General features: G+C 43.9%; 1 protein-coding gene across 3 annotated transcripts in view; it reads right to left on the bottom strand.

Moving 5' to 3' along the window:
- The window catches only part of ADAMTS12 (ADAM metallopeptidase with thrombospondin type 1 motif 12), a 415782-nt gene that overhangs the window by 242472 nt on the left and 157613 nt on the right, over positions 1-15697 (bottom strand). The window contains exon 1 of one of the 3 annotated variants that reach the window (XM_036846887.1): positions 13536-13660. The exons of 1 other annotated variant lie outside the window; for it this stretch is intronic. In XM_036846887.1, coding sequence (XP_036702782.1) covers positions 13536-13578 — 43 coding nt within the window. In that variant the 5' untranslated portion in view covers positions 13579-13660. Of the gene's footprint in view, positions 1-2883; positions 3932-13535; positions 13661-15697 lie in introns of those variants that run through there. One more of the 3 variants, XM_036846886.1, reaches the window with a different exon arrangement.

A 15697-nucleotide genomic window follows, 5' to 3' on the forward strand; every position in this document is an offset into this window, starting at 1 on the left:
AATTTCCAACAAGCTCCAAGGTGACGCTGCTGACCCAGGAACCACTCTTTGAGAACTAACGGCCTCGACGAGGAGCCAGCAAATTTTTTTATGAAAGAGCCAGTGAATAAATGCTTTAGGCTTTGAAGATCAAGGGGCAAAATCAAGGATATTACATGAGTACTCATGCAACCATTTTAAATGTAACCATTTAAAAATGTAAAATCTATTCTTAGCTTTCAGGCCAAATTTGACCTGTGGTCTAGACTCTAGACTAATTCCTGGTCTTGGCCCCTCCGTGCCCCACCCTACACCTGTTTTCTTCTTCTTAAGGTCCCCGCAGACTAATGGCCTCGTCAGGAAAGGGAACCTTAGCTTCCAGTGGCTGAGAGGCCAGGTGGTGTCCAGCGCAGGCCACACAGAGGCAGTGATGGGGTAGCAATGCCACTGAGGACAGGAAACCTGTTCCGGAGCTGACCCCAGGCCTCTGGCGCTCAGGGGCACCCTGGTCACTGTGGACTGGGAATGTTCCATGTTGATGTTTGGAATCTGACAATTTGTTTGATTTTTCTGGGGCTATATAACACGAAAAGTTCTGTATTTAGTGTTGTTTTTTGGGGGGAATAGAGGATTTCTTACAGCTTTTTAAAAACAGTAATGATGATAATAAAGACACCCAAATTAATGTAATCTGCTTTGAAAGCATATCACTCTTTGCATATTTTAGATAACCCCAAAGTGGAAGATCTGGTACTAAGGTTTTTCCATATTTGTCAGGAGTTATCCATGTTCTGAATTTTCGTGTCCATGGGCTTCCAATTTTTCAAGCACCCACTTTTGTCCCTGGAGATTATCAACAGGGAAAGAAAGCATAAGCCCCCTGCAGAGAAGCACTTCTCCATTACCCACCCACCCCTGGAAGTTCACGAAATGGGTGGTGCAGAGAAGACATTCCAATAACGATGCTCGGCTACTGATGGGTTTTCCAATGATAACCTTGAGGAGCCCTTCACTCCCACATGATCAGAGACGTGTGAACAATTTCTGAACTCATTCCAATTAGAGAGAACATGACTCAGAACAGGTCCCTGTGCTGAGCTCTGCTGGGGAATAACAAAGTAAGTGGTACCGCTTTTCCTGACATGCCTGGAGAGTTCTGCAAAATGGAGAAATCCAGCTTTAAAGTCCTCCATTGAGGTCTCAATGGGCGGTCGGCATCTTCCCCACAAGTTCAGTCTCTGTGCAGGTTTGAATGCTTTCTCACTGTGAAAGCATACTGTATCCTGTTCCATGGCATGGAGCTAAAAAGCTGATGCCACCACCAACTGCCAATGCATGCCCCTCGACTTCCCCAGAAAGAGTCAGATTAAGGGAATGACAAGGGGGAGAAAAGGGAGAGTGCATTAAGTACTGCATTCCAGTACCCACACTCTCTTGGCTACTAGTCACAATCTGGTGGCACTTGTTCTCCGTGCTTTGCAGTTTTTTACAAATGGGCACCCAATATGGGAAGCAGACTGATGTAATAAGAAGACCCCTGTAAGATCAGAGGAACTGGGTTCTCCAGCATGACTGTCTCACAGGTGGTGACATTCCCCGTCCTTAATTAAGGTCCACAATCCCTTATCCAAAACTTTCGGGGCCAGATGTGTGTTGGAACTCAGGATTTTTGCAATTATAAAAGTAATCCGGAAAGTAGAAGGGTGGTTGACAGGGGCTGGGGGTAGAGGAAATAGGGAGCCGTTGTTTAATGGGGATAGAGTTTCAGTTTTGCAAGATGAAAAGAGTTCTAGAAATTGGTTGCACAATCATATGATGTACATAACATTACTGAACCGCATGCTTAAAAATTGTTAAGATGTTAGATTTAATGTTTTGTGTATTTTGCCACAATTTTATTAAAAAACAATTTGGATCATTTTCTCTGTATTACTGAACATCCCTAGCAGGGTCTATGGTGGTACCCCGAAATCAAACACATTGGTACGTCTGCAACAAAACGCACAACTAGTCTCACTAACTAGGATAAATGAAAATCATACAGCCTCATATCAATTCAGGTAACATTTTGCCACAGAGTAAGTTTACTGAATATTCACTGAGAGACTTTTGGTTTTCAGCAGTCTCTGGAATTTGGAATTGCAGCTTAGGAACTGCGAGCCTGTAGCTCCCACTGACCCCACCCTACCCCACCTCAGTATGAAATGTGCATTATCCACAGTTTACAGATGAGAAAATAGAAACAGGATGCAACAGGAATAGGAAAATAGCCACTGACCAAAGGTCGGTCAGCCTGTGGAAATGCAAACTTGCCTAGTTCAACTGCTGAGGCTTCACCTTGACCCCAGGCTAATGTGGACACAGACATGGTCAACAAAAAACGGAATCCTAAAGAAGTCCCTTGAAACTCAGAGAAAGATCCCAGAGAATCCATGCCAATATGGTGCTAGTGGAAGGTGTGTGAGACGGAGCCATTGCGTTTTGACACTGACCTCTCCCCTTGGAAGGCCACGACCCGCACTCTTACCAGACTCATGTCACTCCTGGAGCCAGAAACATGAGCAGGACAAACCACTACTCAGTCCCTGGGGACTGTGCTTTGATCTTTTGCTTCTCAGGCCTAAAGCTCTGATCAGTGAGCTTTTGCTTCCCTTCTCCCCAACACTAATCGCCCACTTTTGATTGAAGCTGTTCCCCAGAAGTAGAAGGTGTGCAGATTAAAAGTGCCTTTGATTCTCTCAATCTGGCACATCTCCTATGTATTCCTAGGAGAAATGAGGCCAAGAGAGATCTGAAGCCTGATAGAGCTAATGAGAAAAAAGCTTCTGGCCCTCGTTGTTCACGTCCGAGGTCAGCCCTGTCCCTTGGTTAGGGAGGCTTCATAACTGCAGATATTGTATCAACCGATCTTCGTAGCAGACATGCATTGACATCTGTCTGTCTTCTGCACATCAACGTGGGCACCACGGGAGTCACTGCAGGGCAGGCTTCGCATCAGGGCGCTGAACCGGCTGAGGAAGGACAGTCCTCAATGTCTCAGTGCTCGCTGGCCCCGTTGGGAGAAAGCACCAAAGGGCTAAGGTTTGGGGTTCCAGAGCAGCTGACGAGAGGGGCTGACTCGTGACTAAATGTTTCCTGAGGGTGGAGTGGGGAGGAAGTGGCCTCATGGACCTTGATCCTTCTGTCCCTTTCTGTGCACTTCAGCAGCTGCAATCCCTGGGGAGATGCGGCCGCCATGCTGGGTGCTGCTGGCAGAGTTGACACTGGCACTATTCCTCGCGTGATTTCTCAGCAAGGGAAGCCTTTTTTTCAGAGGGGCTTGGACTCTCCCTCCTCAGTTAAATTAAACAAAGAACTCCTCTGTTGACGAGAGAATACGTTGGGCTTTCAGCGTGGAATATTTAACGAGAATGGAAAGAACGTCCATAAAGCCCTGAGTCATCACAGCTGAGCAAGCTGTCTTTGCCTCCTGGGGCCAAAAGTGTGTGATGGGTGTGTTTAAACACATCTACACACAACACACACACACACCACTCAGGCTGAATGTAGCTAAAACATAAGGTTCTGAACTTAGAATAACAGGCCCACTGTACTTGACATCACTTAAATATATATGGTGCTTTTTAACTAAGCACCACATTTCAAGAGAAATGTGTGTGTGCACGCATGTGTACGTGTGTGTGTGCACGCACACGCATGCTAGAGCCATGCCTGGGTAAGTAGACCCTCTAATCTTGCTACCATTCATGCCCTCACCTCTCTCCTCTCCCAGGTATTAGATCTCGGGTCCAGACTCGGTTCTGGACTGCCCCTCATTCCCTTTGATACACTGACTCATGAGGATGGACCAGAAACATCCACTAACTCAGGACCCTGAAGTTCTGTGGCCCCAGCTTAAGGCCTCCAAAATGCTGGTCCTGGCTGGCTCTCCTGGGTCAGGGGAAGGGTGAAGGGAGGGAAGAGTGAAGCCTGTGCTTCTGTTCCAGGTGTGGCAGTTTGGGATGGGGCAAGGGTGTAAAGGGGCAGAAGGCTCGCAAGGAGAGAGCACTTGGGAGCCAGGCCCTAGGGATACCTAAGAGATGGGTCAAGACCTTCAAAGTTTGAAGATGCTCAACATCGCTACTTATTAGAGAAATGCAAATCAAAACTACAGCGAGGTGCCACCTCACACTGGTCAGAATGGCCATCGTTAAAAAGTCTACAAATAACAAACGCTGGAGAGGGTGTGGAGAAAAGGGGACCCTCCTACACTGTTGGTGGGAATGTAAGTTGGTGCAGCCACTATGGAAAACAATATGGAGGTTCCTCAAAAAACTAAAAACAGAACTACCATATAATCCAGCAATCCCACTCCCGGGCATATAACCGAGGAAAACTGTAATTCAAAAAGATACATTCACCCCTATGTTCATAGAAGCACTGTTTACAGTAGCCAAGACATGGAAACAAGCTAAATGTCCATAGACAGGTGAATGGATAAAGAAGATGTGGTACATATATACAATGGAATATTACTCAGTCATAAAAAAAGAATGAAATAATGCCATTTGCAGCAACAACCTAGAGATTGTCATAGTAAGTGAAGTAAGTCAGAAAGACAAAGAAAAATACCAATGATATCACTTATATGTGAAATCTAAAATATGACACAAGTGAACCTATCTATGAAACAGAAACAGAGTCACAGACATAGAGAACAAACTTGTGGTTGACAAGGGGGGTGGGGGGAGGGAAATATTGGGAGTTTGGGGTCAGCAGATGCAAACTATTACATACAGAATGGATAAACAAGGTCCTACTGTATAGCACAGGGAACTATATTAAATATCCTGTGACAAACCATAATGGAATAGAATATAAAAAAGGATGTATGCATGTATAACTGAATCATTTTGCTGTACAGCAGAAATAAATACAACATTGTAAATCAACTATACTTCAATAAAATATATAAATATATATATGGGCAAAAAGATCTTTGCTGTTTAAGTGGGAGACGCCAGTGTGTACAAACCCTCGTGTCATGTTAAACCACACTGGTATGAATGAAGAATGTCAACGATGCTTTGTTTCTAGATACCGCAGGATAGAAACAGCAATATACTCATAACATATGAGAGTTAAAAGAATCTGCTAAGATCTTCCACAACCCCTTCATCTTACTGATAAGTGAACGGAAGCTGGGGTCCTGTAACTTATCTAAGTTACAGAACGACAGAGGTGGCACAGACATGGTTCTCCCAATTTCCAGGCCATTCCTCTCTCAGTTCTACTGTGAAAGGAGAAACATGTAAAACTCGTTTGCCTGTATGTGAGCAAAACTAAAAATAATGACGCATAATGATTGCTTTCTACCTCTGGCTAATTATAAGTAATCTCCATTAATATGTGTCAGATTCACTTTATTTCTGCTTTGCAGATAGGTTCCTCTGTACCATTTTTCTAGGGGCGATCATTTTGCAGTATATACAAACGTCAGATCATTATGTTCTACACCTGAAACTAAATGTTATATGTCAGTTGTATCTCAATAAAAAATAAAGTGGGGGGAAAAAAATATGTGTCAGATTCACTTTAATCTTTGGCAAGCAAAGCAATTTTAAACCCAGGGCCAGCCACATGATTTGCAGAGTGCATCGCAAAATGAAAACACAGGGGGCTTCCCTGGTGGCGCAGTGGTTGAGAATCTGCCTGCTAATGCAGGGGACACGGGTTCGAGCCCTGGTCTGGGAAGATCCCACATGCCACGGAGCAGCTGGGCCCGTGAGCCACAACTACTGAGCCTGCGCGTCTGGAGCCTGTGCTCCGCAATGGGAGAGGCCGCGATAGTGAGAGGCCCGCGCACCGCGATGAAGAGTGGCCCCCGCTTGCCACAACTGGAGAAAGCCCTTGCACAGAAACGAAGACCCAACACAGCCAAAAATAAATAAATAAATAAATAAATAAATAAATAAAGTAGCTATAAAATTAAAAAAAAAAAAAAAAATGAAAACACAGGACCCTGGCCAGGGGCAGGGACCTCAGTCTTTCCTTCCCACGGCCCACCACCCGAAGCCACAGCAGATGGGCGACCACCAAGGAACTGCCAACACCACCCCGGGACATGTTCAGTACCTGAACGCGAGGGGGATGAGCAGTCCCCTTCCTGGCCACCTGCCGCATGCCAGCCTGGGATGGGGAGGACTGCTGTCGCCTCACCTCAAGACACCGCGGGGTGCACGCTCCAACCTGAACCTCCGGGTGCGTGCCCAGGCTCCCGCTGGGGGGCACAGGGCACACAGGCCTCCACCCTCGCCCAGGCGCCACCTAGTCACCGCCTTGGCAGGGCCGCAGTGCAAGTGGTGTCAGGGTGCAAAGCGGGAGGCCAGGAGGGACTGGGTACAAAGGGGCAAGAAAGTGGCCAAGAACCCATCCTAGGAAGGCAGGGAAGTGGCAAGAGTCACCTGTAAGAGCAGAGGCTCCAGGCCCACAGCACTTGCTGCATCATCCTATCAGACTTTGCTTACGAGGTACCAATTCGAAGATAAAACCATTAAGAATTTCAAGATGGCAGACCTCTTCTGAGTATGGCCCTGTGAGACTACACTAGTCACCGTGAAGCTAGCCCCGACTGAACTTTACTGTTGTGTGTACAATCTTCTGTTGCTCAGACAGCTAACTAACTGCTCAAAGCAGCCCGAAAGACCTAGAGGATCCCTGTGCAGGTAGCCTAACAAATAGACACTGTATTAACCTGCTAGGGCCACCATAGCAAAAAAGTACCAACAGGCTGAGTAGCTAAAACAACAGAAAGTTATCTCTTCACAATTCTGGAGGCTTGGAATCCAAGATCAAGGTATTATCAGGGTTGGTTTCTCCTAAGACCTCTCTCTTTGGCTTGTAGCTGGCTGTCTTCTCCCTGTGTCTTCACATGGTCTTCCCTCTGTGTCTGTCTATGTCCAAATTTCCTCTTGTTTTTCCTCATACTGGATTAGGGCCCACCTTAATGACCTTGTTTGAATTTAATTACCTCTTTAAAGATCCTATCTCCAAATACAGTCACATTCTGAGGTACCAAGAGTTAGAACTTCAACATACGAGTTTGGGGGGACACAATCAATCGATAACAGACACCATTCCTCAAATGCTGGATACTCTATAGAAGTGATCTCAGGGAAAACAGCTCCCTAAGAACCTATACGCAGTCTATGGCTTCTCTCAGGGAGGCCTTCTCTAAGCCTCCTGATCAATCGAGTTCCTCCTGTAGTCACTCTTATAGCCACAATGCTCATGCACACTAATTTTAGAATTTTTAAATTCTCCTCCCACTAGATTATAAATTCGTGAGGGCAGGACCCAACTTGGAATGTTCAGAGCTTTGTCCCTTAGTATTTGGTCCCTAGGCAGCACCAAATTAAAATTTTCTGAAGGAAGGAAGGCCAATCAATGACACACAAACCAATGGAAATTAAACTGGAACCTTCTAATCTTTGGCTTCTTGGCCCAGGAAACAGCCTGGGGATCCACTTCTTGGGCCTTTGGAGGAGAGAATTTAGAACATAAAGTGTATAGATAATTTCCTCAAATATTTAATTTCAAATCTAACAAGTAAACGTCCTTCCCCATAAAGAAACAAGTTTGTGGTTGTTTAATGAGACTTCCAGCTGCTGCACAGAAATGGGACTGTGCGGGGGTAGGAATGTTTGTTTTCCCAAACACTGGCATTAATCAAGCTGTGGGACGAACACACAGTTAACATTAATCACTTCCAAAAGAACACATTTGCCTTGCCTCAGTGACTCAGAGCACTCCTGGAATGCTGAGACACACTAGCCCAGGTAAGATGGGTGTCCTGCTCGCACCTGCAGGACCCCACTGCAAATACACATCATGCACTCATTCAATGGACAAACGTTTATCAAACAAACGAATATTATGCATCAGACACTGGCCTTAGGATTCAAGTGTCCCTGACACTTGGGCTGCAAAGATGAGTCTCGTGGTGAAAACAGAATACAAGTTCAACAGAACAATCATGAATGAAGCTATGATTCATTTGTTTATTTACTCATTCATTCAACATTTACCAGGTGCTTACTATGAAAGGCTCTGTCCAAGGCAGCGGGGATACAGTAGAGTTCAAAAGTGAGGAAGGGTTTGCTCTGGTGGAGCTTACATTCTTGCTGGGGAGAGATGGATAATAAACCAATAAATGAATAAAGAGATAAAATAACATCAGAGGATGACAAGTGCTATGAAAATAACTAAAGCAGGAGAAATGGTTTACAAAGTGACACAGAGAAAGCTATCTAACTTAGCGGTGAAGGAAGGCTTCTTTGATTGGGTGATTTTGAGCAGAGACCTGAAGAGCATGAGAGAATGAGTCATGAAAAAATCTCGGGGAGGTGTATTCCAGGCTGAGGGAACAATATGTGCAAAGGCCCTGGGATGAGCCAACATCCAGGAATGCCTAAGAGGCAGAGAAGGAGGGGGACAGTGGCAGGAAGGAAGGTAGAAGGCAACCAGGGGCCACATCAAGATGCAGAGTGAGCTCAGGAAAGGGGCACATCAGTCCTACATGGGGGTGGGGGGGAACCTCACAAGGAGGTAGCATTTGAAATGAAACAGAAAGGATGCCAGCAATTTGCCTAGTGGACCAGCTGAGAACTTGTCTTCCCACTCTCCACAGGAAGCTGAAAACCATGTGTGCCCTAGGTTTGGAGACCAGCAGTTGGAGTGCTAGCGTGGCTGCAGATGAATGACCTGGTTCTCTCTGACGCACTCATCTTCCAAGGCATCTGCTCTTCTTTACTCTACCAAGAGATCACACCTGTTCCTCCCTAGCTGATGGGTCTCTCAGGTCCCCATCTCTACATTCCTGCCTGGACTGATATTATGTTCACCATCGCATCCCCAGTTCTAGAACAGTCTCTGGCACAAGGTAGGAGCTTGTTGAGTAGATAAATGTCACTTGTTTTTTCTTATTTATCCATCCATCCATCCACCCATTCTTCTTCTTCTTTTTTCCAAAACAAGAATTCAAAGTAGTTGTCTTCAGCTACATCCTCAGGCCACATCTTTGTCTTACATATTCCTGTTCAACCGCGAGGTATCAGAGTATCCACTAAATTCCTTCAGGAAGGCATGGATATTCTCAGGGCTTAAACTGGCTCCACTGAGGTAAAATGTAAGTATCCAATAAGCTGCCAAATGCAGCACAGATGGTCAATAAGTTCAATACTTAGAAGTTCAACATTTTTAAGTTCCTACCCTGGCCAGAGACTCTGCCAGATCTTGGGGACACACCTGTGAATGAGCAGATGTGATTCTTATCCTTGTTGATCTTATTGCCTAGCGAACGACACAGACAGATGTTCATTATATGATAAAGCCTGTGGCAGGGTAAGTAGCCGGTGATAATAGTCACAGGAGAGGCACCTAATGCAGACGGAGGGGTAGTCTAGAAGATTTTCTAAAGGAAGTCATGTGTGAGTCCTAGTGAAAAACAGAAGTGAGTCAGTAAAGCATTAGGGAGAAAATGTTTCAGAAGAAGGAACATAAGGGCAAGGGTTGGAGGCAGCTTCTTTGAGGAATAAACACTAGTTCAGGATGGCAAGGCTATATTTGGAGTGATAAGAGATGAAACTGGAGAAAAAGGCAAAAGTCACACAGAGAAGGAGATCCTAAAACTTACTAAACAGCTGGGTCTTTATTCTGAGGGTACACTGGAAAGCTTTCAGCATGGGAGAAAGGTGAGCTGATTTATGAATTAGAAATATTTCTCCGACTTATAATGGGCGAGATCAAGGGCACGGAGACTTTGCAGTAATTCAAGTGACAGGTTATGATGTTGAAGGCAGACATACTTAGAAAACTATTTAGGTGGCAGAAATGACAAGACTTGATAATGTGGGTTGATTGAAGACACGAGTAAAAGAAGAAAACCCAGGAGTTTGTTTGCCACACAGAGCTTTGAAGCTAGAGACTGAGTCATCCATTTTTTAGGGACAGTATTACTGTCCAGTAAGGGCCACTGATGGCTCCAGTGGTGAGAAGACCAGAGTGGGATGGAGCGATGAGACCACTGTCTCAGTCTCTGCAGGCAGCAGGAGGAAGCCAGAGGTTGGTCAGAACAGGATGAACCTCCTCCCGTCCCCACCCAAGGCACACGGAAGCACAAGGATGACCAAGGGCAAAGCCAGGAGCCACTACTCATCAAGATACCTCACGTGTTTCCCTACAGAGTTGTGGGAAGTGAAGTAGAGTTTAATAGCTAACAACTCACATAACATTTCCTCAAACTTAAAACATTCTGCCCTATAAGAGAATCATCTTTTAGTTGAAACTGATCCTTTGCTCATACTGATCCAAAGCCCCTTCCCAGCCTAGCAGGCACTCCCCAGTGTTCTCGGCCTTTCCAGATTCTACCCAAACTTTGGTGCAGTCCCAGCCACTCTGAGAGCACATGCTCAGCGCAGAGCACTGCAGGAGGTGAAATGAGCAGATGTCATGTTTCCTAGGGAAGCTGTTTCCTGTTTGGGGAGTGGGAATGTATGTACCTGAAATGAGTCAAAAGTTGTCAAGTGCTGGGAAAATGCAAAGAAAGGAATTACTGTGGTGAGGTGTGGCTAATGAATAAAGGCTTTGGACTGGATAAATGAGTATCTCATTGCCACAAAGCAACTGTGCTGAGATGTCGGCGCTCTGAGTTCCCGTAGTCTTGGTCTTGGATTTTACTAAGCAAACAAAACTCACTGGGTTACCATTTTATCTTCCCATACACTCACACATGAAGTATTTCCCCAGATTCTCTCCAACAGTTTTCTCATTCCTCTCACTAGTAAAAGCTTAAAGTACTTTGCCAATCCTACCAGTCTTGAAAGCAGGTAATCAAAAATAACATGACACAGGGGCTTCCCTGGTGGCGCAGTGGTTGAGAATCTGCCTGCCAATGCAGGGGACACGGGTTCGAGCCCTGGTCTGGGAAGATCCCACATGCCGCAGAGCAACTAGGCCCGTGAGCCACAACTACTGAGCCTGCGCGTCTGGAGCCTGTGCTCCGCAACAAGAGAGGCCGCGATAGTGAGAGGCCCGCGCACCGCAATGAAGAGTGGCCCCCGCTCGCCGCAACTAGAGAAGGCCCTCACACAGAAATGAAGACCCAACACAGCCAAAAATAAATTAATTAATTAATTTAAAAAAATAACATGACACTTCACTAAAAGAAAAAATTAAAAGTACAGAACAACAATTAAAATATTAACTACCTCATAGCAAGGAATAGCATGGATCACTGTAGAGCAGCTATAATCATAAGGAAATCAGGTAATCAAGAAATTCAAGACAAGTCTCAGGCAGGTTGTACCAAGAAAGTTTGCTGTTAGCCAAGGAAAACTAACAGTGCATTTTAGACTCAGCACGGAGTATGGTGATTGCTTAGATCTTCAACTCACTCAATTTCCATTAAATCGGAACAAAACTATAAACAACACCTTCCCAACACGATATCAGATTAGTGATCTGATATGCTAATTCTAATGAGTAATTGTTAATGTTATTATAATACTTAATATTTGTGCAGGCCACTTAAAAAGCAACTCAAAGATTTCCAAATGACTTAGGTAAGAAATCCACCCAGGACTTCAATATGGTAGACTAGATATCCTGAAAAACTCTCCCAGTATTAAGCCCCTAACAAAGCTTACAGCATTAAGAAAGGGAGTAAGCCCTTAGAGGTCAAAAATCAAAAAAAGAAAAATACAAAGAAATCAGAGAAACTCAGAGAGAAAAGTAAAAGATGCAGTGTGATGATCTTTTTCATGTGTCAAGTCGGCTAGGCTACAGTCCCAGTTATTCAACCAAACATTAATCTGGGTGCTGCTGTGAAGGCATTTTGTAGCTGTAATGGAAGTCCATAATTGGTTGACTTTAAGATTATTCTTGATAATCTAGTAGTCCTGGTTTAATCAGTTAAAAGACCTTAACAGCAGAGCTGAGACTTCGTAGATGAAGAAATTCTGCCCATGGACAGCTGCTTCAGCCTGTGCCTGAAAGCTGCAGCCTGCCCTTCCTGACAGCCTGCCCACTGATTTTGGATTTGCCTAGCCAGCCCCCACTATCATGTAAACCAATTTCTTGCAATAATCCTCTTAATATCTACTTCCTGCTGGTTCTGCTTCTCTGGCTAACCCCAATGGATGCATGGAGCTCACTGCTGATCTGGGGCAACTGCTGCTCCCTACTTCTGCTCTGGAGAAAAGAGGCAATTTTAGGACTCACACAGGTGAAAAGTCAGATTAGGATCCACTAAGTGAAAATGTGAACCAGAAAACAAAGAACCAAGTAAGCAAACCTAAACTTGGCTCTCAGGGCTTCAACTCTGGGTACAGGGTAGAAAACTATTCATGGAGAATCTATAGCCACAAGCCATAGATTTGGGACCCAACTCCACCATGGAATATGTGTAACTTCAACACTGAGCATAAAGAGATACCACTTCATATTCACCAGACTGGCAAAATTTATAAGTGAGAATATCAAGTATTAGACAGAATATGGAACAATAGGAACTATTAGATTCACTGCTCTTGAACAACTTTGGAAAGCAATTTTGCATCATCTGGTAAGGTCATAGATGTATATATCCTATGAGATATTGATTTCATTCCACTACTAGGTATATGCCCTGGAAAACCCTATGAATCTGTGTTCTAAAAAACATGTACAAGATGGTCTGTGCAGCATAATGTATAATAGCCCCAAACTGGAAGCGGTTCAGATTCACTCACAGGAGACTAGTCCAAGTGGAAGAGTCATATAATGGACTATGTACAATGGAGAAAATGAATGAATTACAGCTACATGTCCTGGCACAAACACAATGTGGTGTAACAAAAAGCCCAATACATATATTAAAATTTCATTTCCTTTCATGGTCTTATCACATATTTTAAAGATAAAATCTGGACCAGATCCCTACTTACCCACATCCTATATCCAGGCTGTCAGCTCTTCAGACCAAGAATTATATCCTATTCACAACTGTACCCATAGAACCTAGGAGAGCACCAGACATAAAGAAGATACCCAACAGATACTTGTTGAATGAATGAATAAATTTTGAACACAAAAACGCACGCCAAACCTAGGGTCAGGACAGGAATAAAGACGCAGACATAGAGAATGGACTTGAGGACACGGGGAAGGGGAAGGGGAAGCTGGGACGAAGTGAGAGAGTGGCATGGACATATATACACTACCAAATGTAAATCAGATAGCTAGTGGGAAGCAGCCGCATGGCACAGGGAGATCAGCTCGGCGCTTTGTGACCACCTAGAGGGGTGGGATAGGGAGGGTGGGAGGGAGACGCAAGAGGGAGGGGATATGGGGATATATGTGTATGTATAGCTGATTCACTTTGTTATAAAGCAGAAACTAACACACCATTATAAAGCAATTATACCCCAATAAAGATGTTAAAAAAAGAAAGAAAGAAAAAAACGCATGCCAGGAAACAGACCCTGTGTTTCTAGCGTAGTGTCCTGATGCATGAAATCCCAAACCCCGATTTTACCTACCTGGACCCCTTTCTGCGGTAGATGACCCTGCAACTGTTGTCATCTGACCTATCTGACTCCCCTTCCCCAGGTTCCAAAAACCACACTTCCCCCGGATACTTCCATCTAAGAGCCACTCAAGTCCCAGTGTGATACACTGCCACCAAAAACCCTAAGAGAAGGGAGCTTGTCAATGTCAATAAAATGAGGTTTTGAAATGTGCTCTAGATTTAATTCCGGCAAGTTGTATTTTCCCATGATTTAACATGGATTCCAGAAAGTTGGAGTAAACAAGAGCTTTGACAGGGCTCAGCAAATACAAGGTTCAGAACAGCAAACAAAACTGGTTAAGAAATTTTAGTTCAAATTGATCAAATCGATAACAAAATAGCATCACATTAAAGTTCTGGGGGGAAAAAAAAGGAGTTAATTACATTGGGCCATATTGAAAAGGGACTTATTATGAAATTCCTGAGTACCTTTCTATTTGGGAAATAAACATAAGTGAAGGGACACGTTTTAGGGGAAAGTAATTGATACATTTTCTCTCCTGAAGTACTAGAGTACTTTTAAAGTACATCTTTTTTTCAATACCAAGGGTGTTCCTGTTTTGAACATTAAGAAGACTGAATGTTTTACACAAGGAAAGGGTCTTTCTTGATACAATCACAGTAATTCAATCTGGCAGCAGACTTCCCTAAGCACGAGGTGTACCTTAACGTGGGCTAATGACATGGTTAGTGTTGGTGAATTTCATCCCCTCTGCAGGGTAACATGGTACAAGAACACTGCAATTACCTGTTTCGGGGAGACCAAGCACATTTCAGTATACCAAGATTTTTAAATTCCAAATGTCAAGTATACTTTAAGAATAATCACAAGCACATTAGCTTATTCAGCAATCTCTAGCTGTCATTTTAGTATTGAGTCACAATTACTGTCTCAGGGAGGGAGATCGTCACAAAGAACTGACACTTCCTTAACATCTAGAAATCGCACATTTCTTTTTTCTGTTATGTTATGTGGACCGGATGCCAGCACACTCTAGATTCATCTGTGTGGCTACAAGTCACTCTTAATTTCATTTCAATGATTTACTGATTTTCCACTTTGCACCTAACACTATGTTACATACTGTTTGGGAAGGGAGTTCCTGCTCTAATGGGGCTTTCCAGATAGTTGATAAAACAAGATTTATATTCAAGGAAGACTTAAAGAATAAACATGACAGAGTATAAAGTCCAAGGTATAATAGAACCTTGACTTAGGAGCTTGGTTATATTCTGAACACCAACTGCCTTGATGCTTTTGAAAATTCACTCCCTCCTCTGAGCCACAATTGCTTCTTTGGTGAGAGAAAGAGGCTACATTAGGCACTCTCAAAGGTCCTTCTGACAAAGCTGTTCACTTCTGACATTCTGGGTTTTAAAGAAGTATAAGAGAGTATCTTTTAGAAGATGTGTGTGGAGAAATTCACAATGCAAAGATTGTTCCAAGGTGGGATTAATCAGAGACGGTTTCATAGTAGTGGTAGGTCTTAAGGTTGGCCTAGAAGCACAATGATGAAATGGTATTGCAAGCACTATAACTGTGGTATTGTGTGTGACCTATTGGGGGCATGACATTTGTAAACCTCATTCTTTTCCTATTCATCTCTTCTGCCTTTATGACTAAACACACACCATTCTCAACACATTATTACTCAACTCTACCTCAACAGGGGAGTTATAAAGGAGAGAATGGGTTCAGGTGGGTGGATGAGGAATAGCCTAACTCATTTCACAGAGCAACCATGCCTACAGGAGCAATTACCCAGCCAAATTCACTCACTGCCCTAGTAACTCCCTCCGCCATATTAATTACCTAGTGATCCAAAAACTATCAAATCACACGTACAAAGTGTCATCCATCACCCAAGATTAATAAGAATTGGGCAATTATTAATAGGAATTGGGCAATTATTCCAATTATTCCAATCCTTCCGGATGATTGGATTGGTGACAGAGTCCTAAAAATTCACACTGAAACTAAATTATCTGGAATGGTACCTCAATCACTCAAACCAACCAGATGATGCGTCTCTTCCCTTGGTGCTTTCTGGAAGGAGATTTAGATAGTAAGTTATCTAACTTAGGTCAGAGTTCCAATAGCTTACTAAAGTTAAGGAATTTAAGCAGCTGTCC

This window comes from Balaenoptera musculus, chromosome 3 (assembly GCF_009873245.2).
Source record: "Balaenoptera musculus isolate JJ_BM4_2016_0621 chromosome 3, mBalMus1.pri.v3, whole genome shotgun sequence".
Classification (NCBI taxonomy): domain Eukaryota; kingdom Metazoa; phylum Chordata; class Mammalia; order Artiodactyla; family Balaenopteridae; genus Balaenoptera; species Balaenoptera musculus.